This window comes from Colletotrichum paranaense (genome assembly GCF_030867605.1).
Source record: "Colletotrichum paranaense strain IMI 384185 chromosome Unknown Scaffold_2.1, whole genome shotgun sequence".
NCBI lineage: Eukaryota > Fungi > Ascomycota > Sordariomycetes > Glomerellales > Glomerellaceae > Colletotrichum > Colletotrichum paranaense.
The window spans coordinates 3796370-3818697 of NW_026848960.1; the positions used below are offsets into that span (position 1 = coordinate 3796370).

The window sequence follows — 22328 nt, forward strand, 5'->3', positions numbered from 1 at the left end:
GGATCTTGCTTCCCTGTAAGGCAGACTAGGTACCTACCTTGGACGTGCATTACATAACCGGGAACATGTGAAGGCGTCCCACACACTACCTACCTTATAGCCCTATCAAATGTTGTTCCTCGTTACCCTGGTCACATCAACCCGCGGGCTGCGAGGTACAGGGCTGAACTGAACCCTCAAGCTCATTCTGGATTCTCATCGCGGTAGATGCCGTGCCTAGAACTGAGGCATGTGGCCGCTAAACACTAGACTCGGTGACTCTATATCCTCTCAGATCTCAAATCCTCATCACAAGACACGGTTAGTCTACTCAAGTTCCCTAGGCTAACATGTTCAAAATGAGCCAGTGTATTCATAGCAGGTGATAATGTCGAGCAAAAGTGACACTGAAACAAGACCTGCCATTTGCCAGTTGTGGCCGCCTGTGTATTGCATACTAATTACACCCACATCGTGGGGAAGATATAGAGTCTCGATGGCTCGTCATTACAGCATGTGCGTCATGAAAATTCAAATCATCAAACAGAACCGGTCCTTCCTCAAGAGACCTCCCATAGCATGCACATCAAGAGGCAAGGGAAATGGTAGTAAGGAAAGCCCTCATCCCACACCTCAGATGACACCTTGAGTAAACTCATCCAAGATGGTCATCTCTTCAAAGTTCTCAATCAAGCGATCAACCCTCGCCGCCTCGCGGTCCGTCACGGCAAGATCGAGATCAGTCACAAACATGCCAGTCGCCCGGCCGCCCGCCCTGGGTCCCTTGCGAGCTCTGAGGTCTTCCAGCAGCCCTAGAGCTTCCGTCATGTCCATGCCCCCTTTCCTGACGACCATGGAAAGGAGACCCCCGGCAATCACTTCGGCAACGGTAAAGGAACTGTATAGGGCTTGATAGGCGCGGATGCAGCTGAGAAAGTAGGGTCGCCACTCTGGATTCGTTATGTCGCTAGCTACGGCGTTGGCTACATGGATGAGAGCAGTGTGCCCGAAGATGCTGTACGTCGATTCCGGGTACAACGCGTAAACTTCGACGAGGTCTTTGAGCTGCTCGACGGAGGCCGCAAAAAAGGCAGGTATCTGGTCGGCTGACGGTGACCAGCATTTGAAGCCATGCTGTTTGTCGCTTGGGATGAACGGCCTGAAGAGGTAGAGCACAGTTCCGTGGAACCACATGCTGTGAAGGTTGTTAATTCGCACGCCGTGCACTGACGGGACAAAAGGAAAAGGTTAACTTACTGGCAGGTAAGCACATGAGATGGGCTGTGCTCGTCACGCTCCATACTTTCAGACAAATTGTCTGCCCAAGACAGTAGTTTGCTGTACTTCTCCAGTGCAAAAGCCTGGGATGAATGGCCTGGACTAGTATCGTGCTGATAAACCCAAGTGATTTGAGAGGAAATGACCCATAATTCGCAAAAGGCGGCGAAAGTGTCTGATATGGCAGGAGATCGCCGTCTCTTGGTGCGATTTCGAGACTGGGAGCGAGCATCCGAGTCTGACGAGGGCGCTGTACTATTCGCGCTGCTGTTACGCTCGTGCTCAGACCCGGGTGTTGAGTTCCCTAGCCTAGCTCTGCCTGGAATGGGAAGAGTCGGGGGGTACTCAGTAGTCGCTGGTAAACAGAACTGGGCTATCATACTGCGCTCTTCGTCAGCTATGCTTACTTGGACTTGGGGACTCTTTGAAATGGCCTTACCTCAGAGTGTTGAAAACTCCCCAGGCAACTTGAGCTGATGCCCTCGCCTGTGGTTCCGAGAGACGATTTAGGTCTACAAAGGTATATGCATCGGGACACCCAAAGAGTCTCAGACGTTTCGCCATGGCTACTGTATCTTTGACGAACTTGACATTGAGTTCACCATTGCCATTGCAGCCGCTGGACTGAATCAAGAAGGTCAAAGCTGCAATGGTAGGCAGGGTATCATCGTTTTGCGCATGCCAGAGCTTATTTGACTCGTCTTCCAGCTCTTGACTCCATCGAGACGCTTCAGGTTGCTTTGCCGCATACGCTTGCTGGTAAAGACAATCAATGACATTAATCAAGAGAAGGGGGGTAGGGGGGGATAGGGGATAACTGACACAAGCGAAAGCAAGCAGAGCATTGACGAGCAGTGAAGAGCAGTACCGAACTTCACCGGAGACCAAGTCGTCCAGGAACAGATCAGCATCGAACAAGCCCAATATCGGATGATCTGTTTCAAGATATAGGGAGATGACTTCTGCTGCGTCCTGATTACTGATGGGCACTACGGTCCAGAAGGCGATGTTCAAATCTTTCAGGCGAGGCTCGTTGCGAATGCGCGGTGTCGGCGGAGGAATAGGGCCCATTAGTGGAACAAAGAAGGCCGAGTTAAATGCTCGAGAAGGCCTAGGAGAGGCTGTAGAGGGATCATCTTCCAGGACTTCAGCCACAGTAGCGTATTCTGGTGCTCGACGGTCCTCGAGAATTGAACCCTCTTCGGATGCGTCCTCAACCCGAGCGAGTTTGGAAGGCCTAGAGTCGACATCCTCGGGCATCTCGAGACGACCTAATCTCCGAGTTTGGGGATACAAGATGGGATGGCGTCGCGTGAGTTCAAACTCGACATTGGACGAGATATGAGGTAGGATCTCCCGGGCATCTCTTGGCCCCGACGGTCTTATGGCGCGAAGAGCAGCGTAAGGGTCGACGGCGAACTTGAGCTTCTTCAATGTCTGGTGGGCAACATCATCCGGCATAGCCGTGAGCTGGCTCAACATTTCTCGAAGCATTTGATTTTCCCTCTTTAAAGCCATAGCGGCTGTCTCCGTCTCATTAGCACTGATATAGACACATTGTGTCTTCAGCTCTGTACACGCCTTGCACGAAGGGCGTTTACCGTCACACTTGAGTGAGGATGTCAGCGCTTGAAACGAGTCAAGAGGACCTGCCATAGTACCAAGATAAGAGATCCGTGCTTACTGCTTTTTTCTTGGACCGACAAGCGTTACAAGCAACCTTGGTACTCGGTAGACGCTTCTTGACTGATGATTGAGCTGGAAGGAAGCGTGCTGGAGGAAGAGGAGGAGGAGGAGCAGGCTGCGAGGATTTTGGTGCCGGGAGTAGAGGCCGCAACGGCTGGGGCTTGACCTGGTCAGACATGACAGCCAACGGCCTCGCAGCTAGTGCGGCCGGACTGGTGCCACGAGGAGCTACCTAGGTAGGCTTGGGGCTGTGACTTTGCGAGGAGATGTCGTCGTAGATGTTGTATAAGGGCTGTAGGTAGAGAGAGGTCATGGGAAGGCTGTTTCGTCCAGGGTCGTATAACGAGACTGACCGCTCGCGACGAAAGAAAAGTGAGGGGTATTGGGCATACAGACGAGAGGCAAAGACAGCATAATAACCGATCGAGAAGCTGGTGAGCGGCAGGCAGAGGAGAACAAACAATCGTCCCAATGGGGAGAGCAAGGCAGCACGTGAATACGATGGCTTGCAGAAGACGTCGACATTGGCTCTCGGTTCCAACAAGACTTCGATGCGGCGCCCAGTGAGGATTGTGGATGTCGTCTGGAATAGTGCGATGAGGGTGTGGAAGGCTGGCTGACAACCAATGCGGTGAGATGGATGGTATGCAGGTATTCGAAAGGAGCCGAGACAGAGGTTGGCCAAGCTGCAGAGACCTTTCTCTCGCTCTTTTCTCTCTTTTTTTTTGGAAGAAGAGAAGAGGAAACAACCTAACGGGTGAGGTGGGATAGATAGATGGGGAGAGATGATGGGGGGGGGGGGGGGGCCAGAGGGGGAAGAGAAAAGGCGACGGCAAGAAAGAGAGAATAGAGTAAACAAGAGCCTACGAGAATGCAGAGTCGTGTACCTATTTCGCAAACTGCCTCCTCCTAGGTCTTCTTCCTTCTCCTCCGACAAGCTACCTTAGGGTAAGGTAATCAAACCGAATCGTGGTCCGGATCTGCCTCCGTTGTTCAATCTGCCGTCCAGTCAGATGGTCTGGAAGGGCCTATTTAACTGGGGATATCTCAACGTGCTGCTGGCCCTGCCGCCCTGCCGCCCTGCTGCACTGTGGCGGCCACTTCCCGTCCAGTCTCTTCTCGATCCAATTGCGCCAGAACTTGCAGCACTTGCAGTCCCCAATCTTTGGACAGACTCCTCCTCAGTGCAGTGTCACGCAGTGCTTTGCAGTGTCCCGCAGTGCTACGCCGTGAGGGAATGGAAGGTGGTGGTCAATCCGGTACGTACCTTTCAGTTCTTTCCATGGCAGGAACTGAACGCTTCCATTCTGGGCCGGGGGCTTCCGCTTGAAGAAGCAAACAAAACCCCCACTCCACACAGTAATCCAACTTAGTCAGCATGCCTTGACCAGCGACACACACAGTGTGACCACGGATACCCCGGCGCAGGTCACCCGCCTGCCTGTCACTCGCCGTGCCGTCATTTTGCATCTTCCTTGTCTCTACCAAATTTCAGGTGGACAACTGCACTGCACTGTTCTCTTCTGAGCACAGTCAAACTTGCGACTCTAACCGTACCTTTTCCAGCTTTCTCTTTCTTTGCTACTTCAACTCCACCCAAAGCGTGGTTCAACATCACCATTCTTCCCATTCAAGAAATGAAGCTCCTGCTGCGTCGATATTCTATCATTACCCGGTGACAAGCACTCTCTAATCGCCCACGAGTACACGCGACAAGACAACCTATCCGACTCACACCACTTCATTAAACCCTGCATTCCGACTTTGAAACCATGGCGTCAGACTCTCCCCAAGCCGCCTCCCCGCGCAAGGCTGAGCCGGAACAAAGCACATCGGCCGATGATGCCTCCGACCTCAAGCAAGAGCCCACCGAGAACGAGAACGACTCGAAATCGACTTCACCCAAGGGCGATAACGACGACAACTCAAAACGAGACTCGAGCTCCCCAGAGTCCGGCGAGGCCAGCTCAATTGGCTCTCCCGCTCCTGCCGATGCTCGCGACGACAATCCTACCTCTTCCACCGATGCGCCACCCCTCCCCAACGAGGCGCCACCCCTACCCGCCGGAGTTCCTCCAGCGACACAAGACGACGGCTGGGACTTCCAGTGGGATCCGACAGCCCAGGCGTACTACTTCTACAACCGCATCACGGGCGCGTCGCAATGGGACAACCCTCGCATACCTACGGCCGGCGGCGCAACACCAGCAGCAGCACCAGGAGCACCAGGCACAACCGCCTCCGCAACCGCGACTCTCTCAGGTCCTCCTCCCCTCCCAAAGAACGACGCTCCCCCGGCCGGCGGCTACAACCCAGCCATCCACGGCGACTACGACCCGAACGCGTGGTACGCAAAGGGTAGCGCAGCCGACGAGGACGAAACAGCCCAGACGTCCGCCTCTGCGATCAACGGCGGCGAGTACGGCGCGATGGCGCAATTCAACCGCTTCACTGGCCAGTTCCAGACGTTGGACGACGGCCCCGACCGCCACACGGACGAGGCCAAGAGCCGGCGACAGATGAATGCCTTTTTTGACGTCGATGCCGCGGCCAACTCGCACAACGGAAGGAGTCTCAAGGCGGAGCGGAGCGGCAAGAAGCCCAGCAAGTCTGAGCTCAAGCAGTTCAAGGAGAAGCGAAGGGCCAAGAAGGAGGAGAAGCGGAGGGCTTGGCTGCGGGATTGAGGTATGAGGCGTGGGACATTCTTTTCTTTTTTTTCTGGACTCTTTGGTCCTGATTTTTGCTGTTTTCAAAATGGGTCGCCGTCGCGATCGCGACGTCTGGGAGAGGGGGCAAATATTCTTCATTCCGTGGCGTTTTGAAAGAAGGGGCCATCATCGGCGGGAAACGGGCAGAGAGGGAGACTTGGACTTCTCCTGATTGCCAACACGTCCCTCCGGCCTGTCATGGGATGGGGCTGGGCCAAACATACACTTTTATACAAAAAGACTCAACAGAATAAGTCGGGCTTCAATGGCCTTGGATACTGGACCTTTTCACAAACAGTATCATGTACAAAATACCGGGCCTCGACCTGCGAAAACGTCGATAGGCCTTTACTACAGCAAATCAAAACAAAAAGACAAATACCCAGATTACTCGAATTTTTTGTTCCATTCACCCAGAGAATTGTTCGTCTCCAGTGGGGGTATTATGTCCATCTAAATTGACAACAATATGAATCCTTTTTCTTGTCTTGTCCCCTGTCTCATTCATCCTCCTCCTCCTCTTCATCATCGTCCAGGTCCATGTTGAGGTGCACGCTTTCATCGTCGCTGTCGTCATCCGCTTCCTCGGCCGGCTTGGCGGCCACTGATTCCGGCGCCGCAGCAGCCACAATCGTCTTTTCGACCTCCTTTCTCTCCACGCTCTGTCTCTTGGGCGGGCTCGGGGCGCCCGCGCCCTCGTCTTGGAGCTTGCGCTTCTGCGCCGAGGTGACGGCGAAAGGGTTGACGACCTCGGTCTTGTTGGACGTGACGATGTCGCTGTCCTCGTCACCCGCAACGACAATGGTGCTGGCGGTAACGGTGGCATCCTTCATCTCTGCATCCTGCGCGTCGCCTGCGACCTGGATCTCGGCGAGAATCTCCTCGTCCTCGGCGTCCTTGGCTTCCTCCTCGGCTTCAAGCTCCTCGAGCGTGGCGGTGATGCCCTCGAGCGCGTCTGCGGGTGGTTGCGCGGGGGAGGTGCGGATGTTGGAGCGGAGGATCTCGACGCCTTGGTCGCGGGGGTACTGCTGCGCGAGGTAGGGCAGGATGCTGGGGAACATGGCGCCGCCCTGGTTGGTGTAGGGGTTCAGGACGCTGGCGAGCATGGCGGCCTTGTTGCGCGACAGGATGGCCGTCTGGTCGAGGAGGCCGCGGAGGCCCGGCTTGAGGTGTTGCTGGGGTAGGTGGGACAAGAGGCTGGCGAGGAGGGCATCAGCGGCGGCGATGTGGTCCTTTGCGATGAGGGTTTGTTTTGAGGACGAGGTGGTCGCGTCTGCGGCGTTGGCTTGCGTGGGGAGGAAGAGATCTGCGTTGGCGGCGATGGTGTTCTTCTTGGTGTCTGCTGCGGTCTTGTTGTTGGTTGCCGGCTTGACTTTTTGGATGTGGCCTGATTCTTGCTGGATATCTCTGCAGCAGGCGAGGGAGACGATGCCGAGGGTCTCGACGGTGAGCTTTTGCAGGCCCGGGCCGGCAATGGGGAGAGTCTCGTTGAGGAGCTTGTATGTCGCAGCGCGAACGGCGGGGATGTCGATGCCGGAGCGGAAGACGAGGATCATGTTGTCGTGTATCTCTGGGATGGTCGAAAGCGCGTTGTGTTCTAGCCTTTGCACCAGGACCAAGAGTAGTTCCAGAGCGGCGACGTGTATGTCGGGCATCGCGGCCCACAGCTCCTCCTTTTCTTCCCTTCCGACGGCAGCCTGTGTCTCGAGCGCCTGGTCCCAAGCTTGAGACTTGGAGTTACGGCTAATCAATGATACACGCGAGACCATATCCATGAGAGCCGCAATCGGAATCGTGACGGGAGTCTTGGTCGAGTAGCGGAGGGCGTCTGCCATGTATTGGAGCAAGCCAACGAGTCTGTCACGGCCAGCAGAAATTCCGGTCCAGTTGGGGAGCTGATCCCCCGTCTCCAAACCCTGCGGCGGAATATCAAAGTCCACCTTGGAGCGGGTGTACGCCGCCGAGGCTTCCCATGATTCCTGCACGGCGCGGAAGACCTGGTCAGCGGTAAAGTGGAAGTCCTTGCGCAGCTCGTCTACCAGCTTGGCCCAATCGTCGCTGGGTCCCGTCTTGCCTGCCGTGGTGAGTGGTAGAGAGATGGCCAGATGTCTGCTTGCCCGGCGGAGAGACTGGGGGATCGTGGCTCCATCGGAAGAGGTGGGCGCCAAGTAGGGCTTGATGGCCGTTCTGATCTGGCCGTTGAAGGGGCGGCAGGTCGTCGGATACAGGGGAATCATGGCGGAGAAGGCGTCCAGAACAGTCTCAACGACAGCGAGCGGCGTCTTGAGGCGCTGGCCTGGGCTTGGGAGCTTGATCATCTGAAGACATGCGTTGAAGAAGGTCGGAATCGTAGGCGTGGCGATTTCTCTGGTGAGAGTTTGGTAGCTGTTGATGAGACTGTAAATGCGCACGAGGGTGACAATGGCAATCTCCTTGACCGGGAATGGGTCGCTCTTCTACAATGCAGTGTTAGTATTCATATCGGGAGAGAGATATCGGGACCTTGCTTACCTGAAGCATTCCCAAAAGCCCTCGAACCCAATTGCCAGACTCCTTAAGACATTCCCAGCCACCAACATCAACGACAGCCTTGACGAGAGTTGCGCCGGTGAAGCGGCCCATGGCACTCTTGCCATTGAGCAAAGTCGTGATAATGGTCCTCAGCTTATGAACCAAACTTGAGACCTCGGACGAGGCTTTAGGGTCATGGGGCGCAGACAAGACATCTTTGCAACGAAGGACGTGATTGATGAAGGCCGGGATTGAGTGAGGAAGTTGAGCCGGTGGTGTGGTTGTCAACTTGCGGCATAGGACCTTGAGGTCTGGGGGAAGAGAAAGAGACATTTTTTCGCGCGGTTCTGGTTGAATGATATAAGATAGCAACCCAATTGGAAGCCCGCCTTTGTGATTGAGGTGCCGTAGTGAGAGGGAACTGGCAATATCTCGGATCACAGCCCAAGAATTCACCTGCCGTTGATGCTGAATGAAACTTTTTTTTTCTGTAAGTGAAGGTACGTATTGAATGTATCCTCCCCAGCGATGAGCAACGTTGAGTTTGATTGGTCATAGTCGATCCACCATCACACCCCTATAAGGCGGTCGAGTCCAATCTTCAGATGCCATCCTGGAAGAAGTAGCCGGACCAGGACACCGCCCGGTGGCCGACTGGCCCGTGCTCCCCAAAATGTCAATTAAGGGACCTGATTGTGCTGGTGTTGGTGGGATTTGGTGCTCTGTCCTGCTCTTCTGTTCACAAGCTTGTGCTGCAGCAACGACTTTTCTGCCGGTCAACGTACCTACCTTGCGCAGTACCTTGATTTCCTGGGCTTTGGTGGCAGTCACACTGCCAAACAAGCGGGCGTGTCCATCGCATCGCTCCAATCACTTACGCAACGTGCCTTCTCCTAATTAAGCCATTCTTGGGTACCGAACATCGCCAACCCACCCTACCCCCTAGGATATCTTCAACAAAACAATGCAGCGGGCTCAAATGCGCTGCTAGTAGGATTGCTTTGCACTTCTGTCCCATCACTGGCACAGGCTTCAGTATCGCGAAATGGCTGTGAGTGCTTCCTTGTCCCTTCTCTAGGTCTCTAGGGGCTGCTGTCTAAACATCCCCTGGCTTTGGCCCCAAATGACGTCGAGACCTTGGAGCTGACTGAGTGTTTCTTCTTCCCTCTTCGTAGCCCGATCCGAACAAGGCCGCCCACTACATCAAGGCCCTTGACGATGCCCGGTGCGAGGGCAATTGGAGCGCCGTCCCCGAGTTCGTACGCAAGATCAGGAAACATGCGCCTGACCGAGCCTGTCCGTTGCCTCGAAACAAGCACGCAAACGCCGCGATACCCTCCTTACTGACACCGAGTCCCCTCTAGGTCTGACTTTGGCCGCCGAGACGGAATGCGCCATCGCAAAAGCCACCGACCCTTCTGGTGCCGGACGACCTTCCACCTCTGTGTCCGCCAAGGATCTCGATGCCGATAACGTTCAATCAAAGCTTCAGGCCGCCATAGACGGGGAAACAAGTCACCCAGAAGACAGATTCCAGGCTCAAGTCTGCGCCGGACTGTTGCATTGGGTGGTTGGAGAGGTCGATCAGGCAGCGGTCAAGCTACCTCAGAACATTGAGGAGGAACTGGGCACCGCCGACAAGTCGGAATGGACCAATATCAGCGCTTTGAAGGCCGCCGTCATCAAGGCGAACTGCCTTGCCCGTACCCAAAAGACAGCCGAAGCTCTCTCCGTTTTCGATTCCGTACTGCCATCCGTATCCATGGCTCCGAGTTCACGAACCGCCCACAAGCAATTCAAAGTCTGGTCTGAACTGTTTCTGACTGAGTACTGTGTGCTTCAAAGCGACGCGCTCCGTTCGAACGAGAGGTCACTTGCAGACCCTAACTCGGTCGCCTGCTTCCGATCTTGGGCTAGGTACTGGGAGTCGATGACAGGGCCGGTCACGGGGGGGTATGGTTACAGGGGCTCGGTGCCGAGACGACAGGTGTGGCTCGAGTACTATTTGGCGTTGTCAACGATCATTGAGCTTGACATCCCATTCCCAACAGGATTCCTCGGCAAAATCACAAACGAGGCTTCATCCACGCGAAACCAGCTGAGGATCGAGCTGAAGAAGACCGAGGCTGCTTACGAGGCGCTCCTCATTAGCGAAACCAGCTTTCCCCGTGCCGACGAGACGAGAGAAGAAGTCGAATCCTTTATCAAGGCTGTTGTCAGGAATTGGTCCATTCTTTGTGGTCGCGGTTGGGCCGAAAAGAACCTAGGTCAGGGTGGTCGCGAGAGCCTCAGCAGAGGTGTTCTCGACACTCTGTATGCCGCAGCGACCAAGACGTACCACTCAACCGCAATCCTACGATGTCTCTTCACTGTTCACCTGGCTGTGGCGGAGTTCGACCTGGCCTTCAAGGCCTTTGACTCATACCTCGATCTTGTCAGACACGGCAAGGCCAGGGTGGACAAAACCGGCCACTTGGAGTCCAATCTCGACGACGACGGCACTGTTCTTGAAACCATGTCACAATGCATCTTGGCGCTTTGCCGCTACGGTGGAAGAGAAGCCATCGATAAAGCCCGTGTTATTGGCAATGAGCTAGAGGACTGGTTATCCAGGCTACCGCAGCTGAGAAATGGCATTGAAAGTGAGAACACTGTTCCGGAAGAGGATGAAGCGACTACCCTTCATCCCAAGATTCGGCCTCACCTGATTGCATTGTCTTGGCAGGCAATCGGCCTTTCCCAAGCCCAGTGGTCAAGAACAACATACGACGCGGCATCTCGAACTGAGATTCAGACAAAGGCGATCAGATGCTTAAGGAAATCCTTGTCTCCGGAACTCGGTCGTACTCGGGATGTTCGCAGTCTTTTTGCTCTTGGCCTGTTACTCGCCGAGCGTCGAGATTTGACCCCGGCGATTGACATTGTCAAGACGGCACTCATCTCCAACAAGTCTGCTGACGAAGAGCAAGATCTATACCACGGCGCGTACTGGCAGGAGCGTTCTCTGATTCCGCTATGGCATCTTTTGGCACTCTTATTGAGCGCAAGACAGGATTACAACATGGCAGCCAAGGCTTGCGATGGAGCTTTCGAGCAGTTTGGCGACCCCTCAGTCCTATTCGGAAGACAGGATATCCACTTCAAGAGCGAACACCTTAACGAGGCCGAAGCTCAGGACGAAAAGATTGCGAATGAACGGAAGGGAGTAGTGGACGACATGGATGATACCGAAAAGGAGAGTGTCCTCGAGGCCAAGATGACACAAATCGCCATCATTGAGTTGCTTGAAGGACCAGACATTGCCGTTAACGCCTGCCCTGAGCTACTGTCTCTCTTCACAAGGCTATTCGGAAGCCTCGAGGCCAAGCCAACTTTGCAACCACCCAAGGCTGTTGACACAATGCAGGTGCCAAAGAGCTCAGCTGGCACGCTGAGAAGTATAAAGGGAAGCTTCTTCGGCTCTACACGAACGCGGCAACCCAGTATAGCAGAAACGGAGAAAACAGTCACGCCTTCCCGCCCCCAGACCTCACAAACACAAGCCAGCGTTGCAGCCCCGACAATACAAGTCACCCAAGAGAACGGATCACCAACAGAGACGCGAACGCGGCGTCTTTCCAGTCTGACGCGCCGATCGAGAAGTGAATCGGGCAAAAGACACAGCTTGCGCAAGCGAGATAGCAGCAGCGGTCGCAAGAGGACAGCAAGTGTCAGTAGCGCAGGCACCAATCCACACGGACCGACGGTGGTTGACGGAGAGGTCTTCTTCACCCCAGCCGACGAACTGCAGCAGTCCGAGTTCTTCCCTCTCACAGGCAACCGTCAGGCTTCAATGGCATCTTCTGTTTCACGAGGACGTTCACTCCATCACTTGGAGTCTTACACCTCCCAGAAATCACGATCAACAAATTTCTCCGAAATCTCTGCCAGTGGCACTTACACCATATCAAACCCGTTGCCGCTGATCCACTTCCCCCAGGACATGGAGCGGAGGCAAAGAGCTGTGCTGCTGGTCAAGGTGTGGTTAATGATTGCGGGATTCTATCGTCGAGCCAACATGTTTGAGGACAGCAAGGGAGCCATCTCAGAAGCGCAGAAGCTTGTAGGGATACTCGAGGCTGAAGTAGCCAAGGATCCTACGGGCTCTCTGTCAATGAGGGGCAACAGCTGGGCCGAGAAGAAGGGCGTCGACGAGCTGCTCGGAGACGTTTGGGCGGAGGTGAGCTATATGCTTGATCATGTGCAAATTGACTCAACTGACAACTTGTATAGCTCGGCTATCTTTCTTTGGCAAAGGGCGCACCCTACTTGGCCCGGTCAGACTTTGAGATGGCCCTCACCCATTACCCCAATCACCCAGCAGCCATCGTCGGTCTGTCCGATATTTTGCTCGACATTTACAGCGAGAAAGTCCTGCCACCGCCGGCCATTCCCACACTCAGTGTGCCGGAGAACGTCTCCAGCCTCTCGCTGCCGCCACCGAATCTCCCAAAGATTGCCGTCCCCCAGCACGGTCTCCCGTCAGAACCACTGGGTCTGGGCTCCGGCGGGTTGGACGTAGGCCCCGCCGGCAAGACAAGCGGTCACCAATCCGCGACGACGGCATCGTCGGTCAAGTCGGTGGAGAGGTCCGACCCGGACGACAAGCTGCCTGCGCCGTACAAGGCGACCTCGGTGCCGACCATCGACCGCCTCGCCGCTCGCGACCGCGCGTATGGTCTCCTGTCTTCCCTGACGAAGCTCGGCAGCGCGTGGAATAACGCAGAGGCCTGGTTCGCGCTGGCCCGGGCTCACGAGGAGAGCGGGCAGGTAGACAAGGCGAAGGAGGTGCTGTGGTGGTGCGTCGAGCTGGAGGAGAGCACTGGCGTGCGCGAGTGGCAATGTCTCGGAAGCGGTGGTTACGTGCTCTGAGTAATAATTATATAACTACGTTTCTATCCTGGCCTGGGTCTTTTCGTGTGGTTTTGATTGCCGTCGGCTTGGTATCTATCATCGTCGAGTCAAACCTGACGGGTAATTGTAAAGTCTCCCAAAACTATCTCCCAACACTAGAGTCGATATCTTCGTGGCACATTTACGTATACGTACAAACGAACCATCCTGCTCGCTCTTCTCAACCGCTGCCGCTCTTCTCCACGTCAACTAGGTGCACCAGGTTATCCTTCCAATCCTCACATGCCACACTTTGTTCCTACCTAGTAGAAAAACGAGGACCCCCCAGACCCTTTCGTCCACCGCATTTCCTGGATGGTAGAATAGCCGGGTTTACGCTTATTCAAGCAAACAAATAAGATAACAAAGTCAACAAGTCGGGTCGTCCCCTGACTCTGTCCATACCTTGACAGAGCATTCCAGAGGCGTCTGTATGTCTTGAGGTGGCTTGCAGGACCGGTATGCGGGCCGTGCCACGCGCGTGGCCACCTGCGAACTCTCCTCTGCAGGGACTCCCGTAATGTGTGTATGTATGTATGTGCGCGTGTGACTTGCCGTAACCACTTCTCTGCAGCCCTGGGAAAACGCCCCGGAAAAAAACTCGAAAAACTCAAAGCGTGAAAAGGCTCAAGGTGAACTCGAGAGACGGGAACACAGTATTCCATTCGAGTAGGCATCTCACCGCCCGAGGCAGACTCAAGATGGCGTGTGGATAACGAATTTGATCAAACTCGAATGAACATTCTCACATTCAAAAGTTTCAACATAATTAGTAGACCAATGTATATCCGTAATGATCCGTCGTCTTACTCGTTTCTCTACTCTGTGCAGAAGCCGCACAGCGTATTTACTGCATTTGTCTAATTGCAGTGAGCAGTCGCATCCTGCAGGGATCGTACCTCAAAAGAAAGTTTGAAACTGCGTCTCTCATAATTCAAGTAGAGTGCCTTGCCACCAAGCTTCAGACGTGGGGGTCATTTGACAGACTTAAGGCCTGGGAAGCAATGAGTATCGATAATTAACGCAACTATGCTCCGGCAGGCGGCACACTTCGGAATTCACTTGTCCACCGCACGGTTGCAGTTGTCTCAACGGTTCGTTCAAAGTTAATGACCTATGCCTTACATGACTCATTTCTTGAGCTATCTGGTTCCATTTCCCTGCAGGACCAAGATGACCTCCAAACGCCAAGCCAAATCCTATGCTACCAAGTTCCTGTAATGTAACAAACTTTACGGCAGTGCCGTTATGTCGTCCCAGATCCATCGCGATGCATTGATGCTGCGATGAGAGGGCTTCTTGACAGCTGGAGAGCTATCACCATGCCATCAGGCTAGGCGGCAAGTTCGGGTAATCCTTTCCATCAATGGTCTCTGAGCCAAATGGGTATTGCGAATCCGTCGCGCCTTCTTCATTCTCTCCGCCATCGCTTTCCGTCTCAAGCTCCTCAACACCATCAAGGCCTCTCTTCCACTTGGCCTTACAATTACCAGGAACGTATTTGGCTGCGTCCATAGCCAGTGTAAGCTTGACCTCGGGACAGTAATCCCAAATGTGTTTTCGTAGAGCTGGAGTACCCCAGATGGCGCTGTGCAGCCAGATACCACTACCACCGGTATGATAGCCCATGGGCTCGTAAAAGCCCTCACGGTAATCGTCAATGCCTGAGACAAGTTCACCCTCTGCAGCAGCCTCGAGTGTCGCGTTCGCTCCTCCTTTGTTGATCTTTGTGCCTTCGCCGGAGTGCATCTCACCGCTGAACGTCAATGATACAGTTCCGTTAGCGACCTTGCTTCCAGGTCGGTGAGCAAGGCGCTCAGCGAGCCAAACGTCCTCAGGTTCAGATCCGTCAACACGCTTCTGGTTTCGGAGGATATCAATCATGGCGCTGACACGACGGATGGAGAGGCCACCGTTGCCACCCCACCTGCCGCCAGGGTTCCAAGGGGCTCCAATCCAATCATACTCGAGGTAGTCGTTGATGTTCTGCTTACTGTTGGCGCAGAGGATGCTATCGGTCTGGAATACGAGGAGCCACTCGGCAGGCTGCAGGACGGTCTCGTACAGCCACAGGTTGGTCAAGAACCGACTAATCATCTCCTGACCAGCCGTGCTCATGTTGGAGGGAATGTATGTCAGGTCGAGCTTGCCGGCGGCGACTTGTTCACGAATCGCAACGGACGAGTTGATAGACTTGACGGACTCAACAGAGCCCATGAAGCGAAAGCGCCAGTCGGGAGGCACTACGGAAATGAAGTGCAGCATCAATGGCGCAAGAATCGGATTGGCGCGGTTCTCGACGAGAAGAGCGACTTTGGAATGGTTATAGGGTGAATGTGCGTATTCAAGGGAGATTTGCGGTACGGTCATCGTCTTGAGGGTGGGCAGCGATAGCCATATTGAGAAACCACTAACGCGATACGGTCAGTACGAGCCAATATTATAAGGAGCCAAGCAGGAGTTTCTGGGGTCATGGGCTTACAGGAAGAGGACGAAAGCGCCAAAGACTCTCATGCGGCGGCTCGTCAAGGCCCAAACCGAGAGAAGCAGGGCCTTGGTATGCTGCCAGACGTCTGTCATGCTCTTCTCGCCGCTGACAGCAGGCCGTGGTAGCGAGGCCATGGTTAGGACGAGAAGGCCACGAAATGGCAGAAAAGGCCTGGGTGGGCGTTGAAGATGGAGACAGAGAGCGGTTGTAGTGAAAAGCGATTTCAGGGAGATTTCAAGTCGCAGAGGCTACTCAAGCCTGGAGCGGCTTCGAGAGCGGGCGTTTACTCGCGAGTCGCAGATCCGTCCGGTCCACAGAGATTACGCAAGTGTCGATGGCGTGGATGCGTCGGTAGCGTTGCAGGGGAATTAAGGCATGTCCGGTCCTGCGGCTGGTGACGACGACGACAGCAGCTGACTCTTGTCGAATAGACGAGCTACTCGCGCGGTCGACTGGTCGTAGCCCGAATGGTGAATTCGGTGCGTGCGTTGAACAGAAGATGTGAGGTTCAGAAGTGAAGGGGAGAGGAGAGAGAGAGAGGGAGGAAACAAGAAAAAGACAAGAGGATGAAGGGAAGGAGTGATGGGGAACTATGGGAAGGTACGATTTGCACATGCACCACTACCCTGAGGAAGGTACGAATAATGATACGGTGTGTGGCAGCTCCTCCCTCGACAACGACTAAGGACGCAACGAGGGACGGATGGAATTATCTGATGAAAAGACAGGACGCCCCTTGCCTTTGCCTTCAATTCCCAGGGCGAAGGCTGCTTGCTGCTCTAGTGTAGACTCTAGTGTAAGGTAGCCTGCTGCTTCCATGCTCATTCACTTTCCCTCCACTCCTCCGGACCCTTTCCCCCCCCCCCCCTTTCCTTGGCAGGTGTCCACGCCAGCCCGGGGCCGGACGGGAAAAAAAGACCAGCGCGAGAAACTGGAGACCTTTGGGAGAGATGTGGCAGCGGATTCCAATCAACAGGCCAGGCCCTGGGTCGTGGAAGTTTCAAGCAAAGGGAAGCCAATGAGATGTTCTAGTGAGCTGCTTTGGGGCCAGCGTCTCCAAAAGCAACATTGGAGCCCCCCCGGTGGCCGCGTCGATGAATCTCGCCGGCTTCCCTTGCTGCCCACGTCGCCGTCCGTAGCCCAGCCCTTGTCAAACCGCGCAATGCAGCCAGCCACTGTTGCAGTGTCTAATTTGGGTCGAGTATCCGGCATGTACCTGCAAGTACCTTTTCCCTTCTCTCACCTCCACCGGGCACGTTCGATTCGATGGTCGGGTGCGATAGCGATGGCGATGGCGACTGGTAATCCTGGCAAGCAATCAGGGAGCCTGATCGTCCAGTCTGTCGGTCTGTCTGTCTCCAGGCCGCACCATCAGGCGCTCGCCCGACCATGAGTACACATATGCCGATACATCCCTCTTTTCTCCATCCCAAGAGGCCATCTGGAGGGACGGACACGGAACGTCACGCCACCATCGTCCCTCCCTCCAATTCTGACCTGCATGTAATAGCGAGGACGTAACTTGGATACGAAGCGCCACAGCAAGTCGCAAGTCAGCGTCAGCTTTCCCTCACGAGAATGAAGCGGCTAAACTGTAGTCTGAACTCCATACCCATGAGGAAATCGGGACAAACGGGCACTTTCGTCCCATGATGTTACGGATGCCCTGATTCAAGAACCGAGCTCGAGGATATTTACAGCCTCATCCCAGCCAAGAGTTCCCCATCCCCGAACAAAGCGACCCCAACCTAGGGGGTACCATGCCCAGCTATTTCGTGCAGCGCAACCAACAATCACCACCCCGAGCCGGTCTCTCGGTATCGCCGGCCGTGACACCCATAATCCGGCTGCATTAAAGACCAGGGTTGGACCCAAGGCGCCCAATGGGACGGTAGTCGGTACGTTGTATGTAGTGTATACCGTAGCACCCAAGCAGGCAGGCAGGCCAGCTTCGGATCAGTTGCCAGTGAATAACCAGTTCATGGCCAAGCGAACTGTCGCAAAGGGGCAGCCTCGCACCAAGTGGTGATTCCGTGATAGTCTCTTTCCGAATTCAACCGTCCAACGTCGATTTAATCTCAACTCCTTGCCACGGAGAATATTATGTAAGGGCGCACAAGGGAGACCGCGCAAGCCCCATGTCTCAAGTTTCGAAAAGCATCGATACGACGACTGACTTCCACTTAAACTTTGCTGCAACGAAAGCATGTTGACGGTTGGAACGGCGTACAGTGCTCGTACGGATGCACCGTGATACCTACAATAGTACTGGTGGCAGTCAGCTTAACCCGCCACAGTCAACTTGTTCCTCACATGCACGACAATCGGACTGGGACCAGTGACATTCTGTGAGAGACCAGAGACGAGAGGTTGTGGATAAGCGAGCGACTGTGCTGCTTTCCGCCGCTTCGCCGCACGCATGCATGTACGATGCCCTGTCAGCCTGTAAGCAGTATCCCTATGATTGCCTATTGCCGACAAACATGAAAGCTTTCTCAAGTCTGTAGCGGCACAGCCCAATGCAGGGCTCGGTCCATGGTCCCTGCTGAGCATCCTCAGGGCTTACTTGGACTTGGGGCTAGCCTTGTCCAAGCAAGAACGAAGAGAATGAAATAGGCTTCGTTTTCAAGGTTCAACTTTCATATTACACCTGACACAGTTGTCTTGTGCGGTCGCATTCTTGTTGTCGCACGCGAGGAACGCGAGGGGCGGGGCGGGCGCAAATGAGTCTTGGACGAGGCGACTCATTAAAAAAAAAAAAACAAAAAAAAAAAGACTCGGTTCTCTCGAGAAGAAGAAATATCGCTCTCACTCCCGAGTGCTGACCACGGCGTTCCTTTTCCCCACATCGCGGAAATAATAAACCTGCGCAATCTGGTAATCAAATTGTACGTTGAGCTGGGTGACAGCATGGTCGTTCTTTGCAAGTAACCAAAGACTGACAGCGTGCTCGGAAATGATCTTGTCGCTGACGGGCACGCCGTTCGTACGTCATCTGGAGTTATCAGAGAGCCGTGCGCCAGAAGATGGGGGTTAGTTGTTTAGGTATGCAGTGTAGTCGAGTAATGATGGTTCTCAGCACGGCAGAAGTTTGGGCGATAGGTGGTAGGATTGGCGAACAGGTGCAACACGAGATGAAGCTCTCCTCGATGGCGAAAGAGCCCAATGGTACGATGGATGCAGTCAAGGTTGATACCTACTGCGTATAAGTTGGGTTGATGGCGGTAATGCACTTTGAACCTTGTCCTGTTCGAGACGACGAGCATCTCGGCCAGAAGACGAGACCGAATGGCAGCTTGCAGTTGCCTGTGAGGAAGAAAGGAGAAAGGAGCTATGCAGTCTCTCCCAGATCGTGTGGTTAACTTCGCGACTTCAGACTTCCAATGCAAATGGAAGGGAGGAACCCAGGCAATGTGGGTCTAGCGGGAGGAGCCCTTCCCTGCCTCCACTGGCTGCATACCACCCACCCAAAGAAGAAGGAAATGGGAAATGGAAGTGGAGGTCGACGTGTAGAAGATGGTACATCCGAGTACCTGCCCGTCACTTGTACCTTCCGTCGTCTCCCTGCGCCCATGTGCTGGCTGTCCCAGTGTGGGCTTGCCTTACAGACTGCGGCAAGGTAACTTCCACCTCAGGCTTGACCTCTCGTCGAATTCTATCACCTCAGTCTATTCGTACGGATACCTACAGGCTACTGCGTAAGGTAAGGAAGGCCCCACTTCCTCCCACATCTTCCGCCAAGCGTCTCTCTAACTCTCTCACTTTTGGCTCCAGCTTCTGCTTCCAGCCTCTGCTTCCAGCGGGCGGTCGACCGTCTATCGACATTGGGATCGGTTGATTGAAGCCAGGTTTCCCCCCTCTTTCCCGGCATCCATTCCAGGACCCTGCACCTAGTCACCTAGTCACCTAGTAGAAAGAGTGGGATTTCGGTGACATTCGACTCTTGCTCTACATAGTAGTGAACCACCACCCACTGCCACCAGTGAGCGCCGTTCCGCAAGCCTGCAGACGCGATTCGTCATCTAACAAACTTCGCCGTCCTCTCTATCTCTGGACTATCGAGCGGCCCGCGAACCCCTTGTATTTCGTTTTTCGTTTTTCCCTCGCAGCCTCTCTTCTCTCCCTTGGATCACGGAAGACACTTGTCTCTTCTTGCTGCTGCTTACTGCACTGCACCTCAACTCCAAGACCAACCGCACCGGCCGAGTCTCGAGTCCCTGAGAATTCCTCGCCAGCGCCCTTGGAAAGCTGAATCACTACCAAGAGTTCCGCCTGTCCACAACGGCCGCAACACACGAAACCAAGTCCATATTGGCATTCAGTCTCGGCGGTTTCAACACGTGGTCGACATGACGCGCCTCTAACCAGCAACTTTCAGTCAAGTCAGAGAATTCTCGAATTTCCAGCTTCCGATTGCCTCGATTCTTTTTTACCAACCGATTCTAATCCATCACTGCGACGCCGTCCCTGACGCCGTCCCATTCTCTCGTTTGCGCCCTGCTCTTGCTGCGCCGTTCCTGGACGTTCACATTTCAGCGACATGGGGGCCACGAACGGTTCTTCCGGCGTATTCGCCATCACAAAGACACGACTTTTGCTAGTTGCGTCGCTGGCCATTACGTTCGTCTTTCCCGTCGCAAACTTACCTGAAGACTTACTGGCGAATGACATGCTGACCACGTTTGCAGATGGTGGTTTGCTCATCTCTTGCCGAGCTACAAGCCTATGATCAAGGCCGAGTTCAAGTCGAGATTGGATGAGGCTCGTCAGAAGATGCCCAAGATCAAGGTTGACTGGAAACCCGACCTGAGCAAAGACCCGAGATCCAACTACAATGCATCCAAGTTAGCATTGATCATCGAGCCGCGCCCTATTCCGCATCTCGTACCCCAGCTATTGCACATGACCTCGGTGGTGCCTCCCGATTGGAGATTCCTATTCATCGGCTCCAACAAGAGCGTTGTCAGCGTCGCCCGAAGCTACGGCATCAAGCACCAGCAGGTTATCGGGAAGCTCGACTTGATGGTCCTCCCTGAGCCGTGGGAGATTGACACCAAGGAACACGTCTTTCGCCTGCTGACCGACATTCGCTTTTACGAAGAATTCCTCCCCGGTGTGGAATGGATCCTCAAGTTCGAATCCGACAGTATCCTCTGTTCCAACTCACCGACCAGTCTCAACGAGTGGCTCGACTGGAGTTGGGCTGGCGCACCCAAGTAGGTCCCCCTCGAAAGTTCTCCCTCGCGGCCCTCATCCCTTGCTAACCCCGCTCGCAGGACCCCTGATGATCGCTTCTCCGGCAATGGCGGACTCTCTCTTCGACGAGTCTCGTCCATCAAGAGAGTGTTGCAATTTCAGGAGAGATACAATGACACGGAAGCCGAGGACGAATGGTACGGGAAGCGACTCTGGGTCATGCAGGGCGAAAAGGTAGCCCACGGCAGAAAGGGTGTTCTGGCAGTGGAAGACGTCTACATGGAGAAGCCCATGGGATATCACGTCAAGGATGGGGGTCAGGGAATTTCCGACAAGGTGTGGAAGAATCCCACGCAACGGAAAAAGATTTTCGACTACTGCCCTGAGCTCAGCTTGATCATGGATATGAAGTTGGAGCGCGAGCGCTGCGAGGGCGACAACAAAGAAGGCAGCATCGGTCCAACGGACGAAGAGAAAGAAAAAGCCGCTGAAGAGGCTAAGAAGCAAGCCGAAGAAGCTGCCAAGAAGCAGGAAGAAGAGGAAGAGCGCCGGAAAAAGGAAGGCGAAGAAGAGAAGCAAAGACAAGCCGAAGAAGAGCGCAAGAAAGCTGAGCAGGGCGCAGGAGTCGCCAAGGCAGATATCGATGAGCTCCTTAGCGAAGACGACATGCTCAAACTCGACTACGGTGCTGGCGGCAGTGGCGCCTCAGGGTCCAGCTCAGCAAATGCCGATGATGCCGACGCAAAGGCCAAGGCGATGGCTGCTGCAGCGCAAGCAAAGGCCGCCGAGAAGGCTCAGAACGCCTAAGCCTAATAGTCGACCGATGAGAAGACTGGTGTACACCACCAAAAGCGTGTCCGGGTTCCTAACGGGTCTCGGCAACCTGAACTGACAATCAACTCTCGGCTCTCGGCGTGCCGAGCCTCATAGTTTGAGGACGTTGAGCATCTAGTTCGGTACGATAACAAACAACGCTGAGAAGAGGGCGTTCGAGCTGTTGTGGCGAAGAGCGAGTTGAAGGCAAAGTCCACGGCCAGATGAACGGAGGACAGCCCGTATCGTAGGGTTGTGGCGTTTGGCGATGACCGAGAATACCGCAAACAGCCATGCGGAGAAGACCTACTTGCCTTTTCCAACGACGTCACTTGTAAGAACAACGAATGGTCCGATAATGGACTTGATAGGTATACCAATTCCGGAAGGGGAGGCGTGTAGCGTCGGGGCGTACTGGAGTTATGAACAGCCCAACCTTATCCAACAAAGTCGCAGCCGGAATGTCGGCATGTCAGTCAGCGCAGATCATGAAGCTGATGCGGAATGCTGTTGGGCACAAGACAGCAATCAAATGATATTTCATTAGCACAACAAATCTGCTTGCGAGTGGACCATCGCACGATCCGACAAGTAGTGTCTCCGTGATATGTTACACAAACGCACCAGCCGATGACTATTCTACCTTACCCAGTCCCACGCCCGTGGTTCACCTGGGCTCGGCTGGCACGGCTGGTTCCCGATTCTGGGGATTAACTTGGAAGCAAACTTTTGGGTTC

At 54.5% G+C, this 22328-nt stretch overlaps 7 protein-coding genes across 7 annotated transcripts; 3 read left to right on the forward strand and 4 right to left on the reverse strand.

The window, feature by feature from the left end:
• Positions 1–612: 612 nt before the first annotated feature.
• Positions 613–3121, reverse strand: CPAR01_03187 (uncharacterized protein; the record flags this gene model as incomplete). Its single annotated transcript, XM_060487474.1, has 4 exons — positions 613–1174; positions 1237–1638; positions 1697–2906; positions 2962–3121. The coding sequence occupies 4 exons, from the start codon at positions 3119–3121 to the stop codon at positions 613–615; spliced, it is 2334 nt and encodes a 777-aa protein (XP_060354802.1).
• Positions 3122–4715: 1594 nt separating this feature from the next.
• CPAR01_03188 (WW domain-containing protein) lies at positions 4716–5627 on the forward strand (the record flags this gene model as incomplete). Its single annotated transcript, XM_060487475.1, has 1 exon — positions 4716–5627. One exon carries the CDS (start codon positions 4716–4718, stop codon positions 5625–5627), a length of 912 nt encoding a protein of 303 aa, XP_060354803.1.
• A 524-nt stretch (positions 5628–6151) lies between these two features.
• Positions 6152–8495, reverse strand: CPAR01_03189 (uncharacterized protein; the record flags this gene model as incomplete). The annotated part of the gene is made up of 2 exons (XM_060487476.1): positions 6152–8107; positions 8163–8495. The coding sequence occupies 2 exons, from the start codon at positions 8493–8495 to the stop codon at positions 6152–6154; spliced, it is 2289 nt and encodes a 762-aa protein (XP_060354804.1).
• An 842-nt stretch (positions 8496–9337) lies between these two features.
• CPAR01_03190 (filamentation protein) lies at positions 9338–13073 on the forward strand (the record flags this gene model as incomplete). The annotated part of the gene is made up of 3 exons (XM_060487477.1): positions 9338–9458; positions 9527–12381; positions 12435–13073. Coding segments are annotated over 3 exons (3615 nt in total), but the record flags the coding sequence as incomplete, so codon positions are not given.
• Positions 13074–14411: 1338 nt separating this feature from the next.
• CPAR01_03191 (uncharacterized protein) lies at positions 14412–15716 on the reverse strand (the record flags this gene model as incomplete). The annotated part of the gene is made up of 2 exons (XM_060487478.1): positions 14412–15504; positions 15577–15716. 2 exons carry the CDS (start codon positions 15714–15716, stop codon positions 14412–14414), a joined length of 1233 nt encoding a protein of 410 aa, XP_060354806.1.
• An 894-nt stretch (positions 15717–16610) lies between these two features.
• Positions 16611–16973, reverse strand: CPAR01_03192 (uncharacterized protein; the record flags this gene model as incomplete). The annotated part of the gene is made up of 2 exons (XM_060487479.1): positions 16611–16757; positions 16809–16973. The coding sequence occupies 2 exons, from the start codon at positions 16971–16973 to the stop codon at positions 16611–16613; spliced, it is 312 nt and encodes a 103-aa protein (XP_060354807.1).
• A 3149-nt stretch (positions 16974–20122) lies between these two features.
• On the forward strand, positions 20123–21585 carry CPAR01_03193 (uncharacterized protein; the record flags this gene model as incomplete). Its single annotated transcript, XM_060487480.1, has 3 exons — positions 20123–20202; positions 20271–20798; positions 20859–21585. The coding sequence occupies 3 exons, from the start codon at positions 20123–20125 to the stop codon at positions 21583–21585; spliced, it is 1335 nt and encodes a 444-aa protein (XP_060354808.1).
• Between the last annotated feature and the right edge of the window lie 743 nt (positions 21586–22328).